At 47.3% G+C, this 2,220-nt stretch overlaps 1 protein-coding gene across 1 annotated transcript in view; it reads right to left on the bottom strand.

Annotated features, from left to right (window-relative positions):
• The window catches only part of MYH14 (myosin heavy chain 14), a gene marked incomplete at its 5' end in the record, with an annotated part of 74,578 nt that overhangs the window by 45,550 nt on the left and 26,808 nt on the right, over positions 1-2,220 (bottom strand). The window contains 2 exons of the mRNA XM_023520162.1: positions 5-143; positions 899-1,017. Of these exons, the coding sequence (XP_023375930.1) occupies positions 5-143; positions 899-1,017 (258 nt within the window). The remainder of the gene's footprint in view (positions 1-4; positions 144-898; positions 1,018-2,220) is intronic.

The following is a 2,220-nucleotide window of genomic DNA, read 5'->3' on the forward strand; positions in this document are numbered from 1 at the left end:
AAACCTCTCTGTGCCTGTTTCTTCACCGGTACAATGGATTCTAGTACCTCAGCTGAGAGTGGACCCGGGGTCAGTGTGACCTCCAATATCTGGTCCTCGTCTCCTTCACTGTCTTCTTCGTCCTTGTCCCTCAAGTGTTTGGCCTGAGGCCAGGCAAAGGCCTCTGCCCCAGAGCTGGGTTCTGAAAACCTCTAGCCACATTCACTCCCCTCCACTTCCACGGCTGCTGCCCTGGTCTGAGCCACGTGGTCACTTGCCTGGACTATGGCAGCAGCCGCCTCATGACTCCCTGCGTCCCCTGGACCCAATTCTGCACACGGCAGACAAGGAGATCTTTATAAAACACACTGAATCAAGTTGCTCCCTGGCTTAAACCCTCGCCAGCCTCCTGCTGCACTCTGAATAAAACTCACCTCCTTACTAAGGTGCCTAAGACCTTGCATGATCTGTTCCCTCTCAACCTCTCCAGTGCAGCTTCAACCACACTATTCCTCACTCTCTAGCCTCACCGATCTCCCTAATGTCCCCACTTCGCCAAGCTTGTTCCAGCCCCAGGGCCTTGACACGGGCCACTCCCTCTGCCTCGACCGTCTAGGCCTCGACTGGAATGCTACCTCCTCGGAGAGGACCTCTGTGACCACCTTGAGCCCCTCCGTCACAGGAGGCAGCACCACCTGCAAGCATCCTGCTCGTTCACCTTCTTTTATCACGTTTCCCCACTACGGCCTGAGCTCCGTCAGCAAATGGCTCTGATTCCAGTACGGCTTTTATTCCCAGCACCTAGACCAGAGCCGGTCACCGAGCAGACGCTCAGCACGACTTTGTTGAATGAGTGAGGACAAACGGCACAAGCTGTTTAAAGGCCCAGGATCGTGGTGCCCGCCGTCCCCGTGCCCACCTGTTCCTTGGTCTGTGCTTTCTGCACGTAGTCTCGGCCAACTTTGATGCGGGGGGTGAGCAGGGCGCGGGAGAAATCCGTCACCCCCAGTCCCAGGAGGCGGCAGAGCTTCTGGGCAGCTGAGGGCAAGGGACACCAAGATCTGATCAGCACTGGGAAGTGACCGTGGCACCTCCCCCCATTGTTGGGGGAACAGAGGCCAACTCAGCCTTTCCCTGGTCACTAGAGGCATCACACGTCCTAAAAGTGTGCACAGTCTTTGGCCCAACCATTCTCCTTCTGGGACCCCAAGCGAGCAAAAATAATCCCAGATGTGAGCAAAGACTGAACTACGAGGATGTTCAACATGGCGTTGCTTATGGTGGAGAAAAACGGGAAATAACCTGAATGCCCAACAGCCGGGGATCGATCAGGAATAGAGTTCATCTACTGGATGGCTGTCCTAGCATCCCTAAAAATTACGGTAGAAATGCATCACACAGCAAATTTAATATATGTGCATGTCGCAATAAGGATGTTACACCTCAAATCGAAGAAAGAATTAGAAGCAAAGACTGGGCACCAGAAAACAGGATGGATGAACGATAGATGGAAAGATATCTAATAAAGCAAGTGTAGTAAAATATTAACGGTAGAATCTAGTAGGTGGAGAGCTGGGTGTTTATTATAAAATTCTTCTAATTTTTCTAAAAGTTTGAAGATCTAATAAAATATCGGGGGGAAAGTTATTGGAATAAGAATTCACTGAGATTGCCAAACCCGAAATAAATATCAAAAAATTAACTGCTCTTCTACATTGCGGAAAAGAGGAAAAAAAGCAAAAATAAATAAAAAGACACCATTTACTATGGCAACAAAAGTAAATGGTCTTGTGAAGACAGGGAACAAAACCCTTTCTGCATTTTGGTAAATGCAGAAACATAACGTGTTTCTAAAGAAATCCTTTCAACTTCTCTTTATGCTTGAAAAAATTTTTTACAAGAAACATGGGGGAAAATTTATGCTGGGAACTATTTAATAAAACAGAACGACGTGTGTTTTAATACAGTAAAAGGAAAATCCTCGGGTATAAAACATTATGTTACACACATTCTATTTTTGTAGGGAAAAAAAATGCATAGAAAAACGCCTGAGTGCCAAAATGTGAACATGTTTTTGCAGAAACTGGGGGCGGGGCTGAGCTGGCAGGTGTGTGTCTTTCTTTCTCCTCTAAATTAAAACGAGAATTCAGAACTGTTTTCAAGCATCTATCATTTCCATAATGGAAAAACAGTTACTGCAAATACTCGGCTCCAGCAGAAACGAAACAGAAAAAGAAAAAC

The sequence above is a fragment of the Pteropus vampyrus genome, unplaced genomic scaffold (assembly GCF_000151845.1).
Source record: "Pteropus vampyrus isolate Shadow unplaced genomic scaffold, Pvam_2.0 Scaffold250, whole genome shotgun sequence".
NCBI classification, from domain to species: domain Eukaryota; kingdom Metazoa; phylum Chordata; class Mammalia; order Chiroptera; family Pteropodidae; genus Pteropus; species Pteropus vampyrus.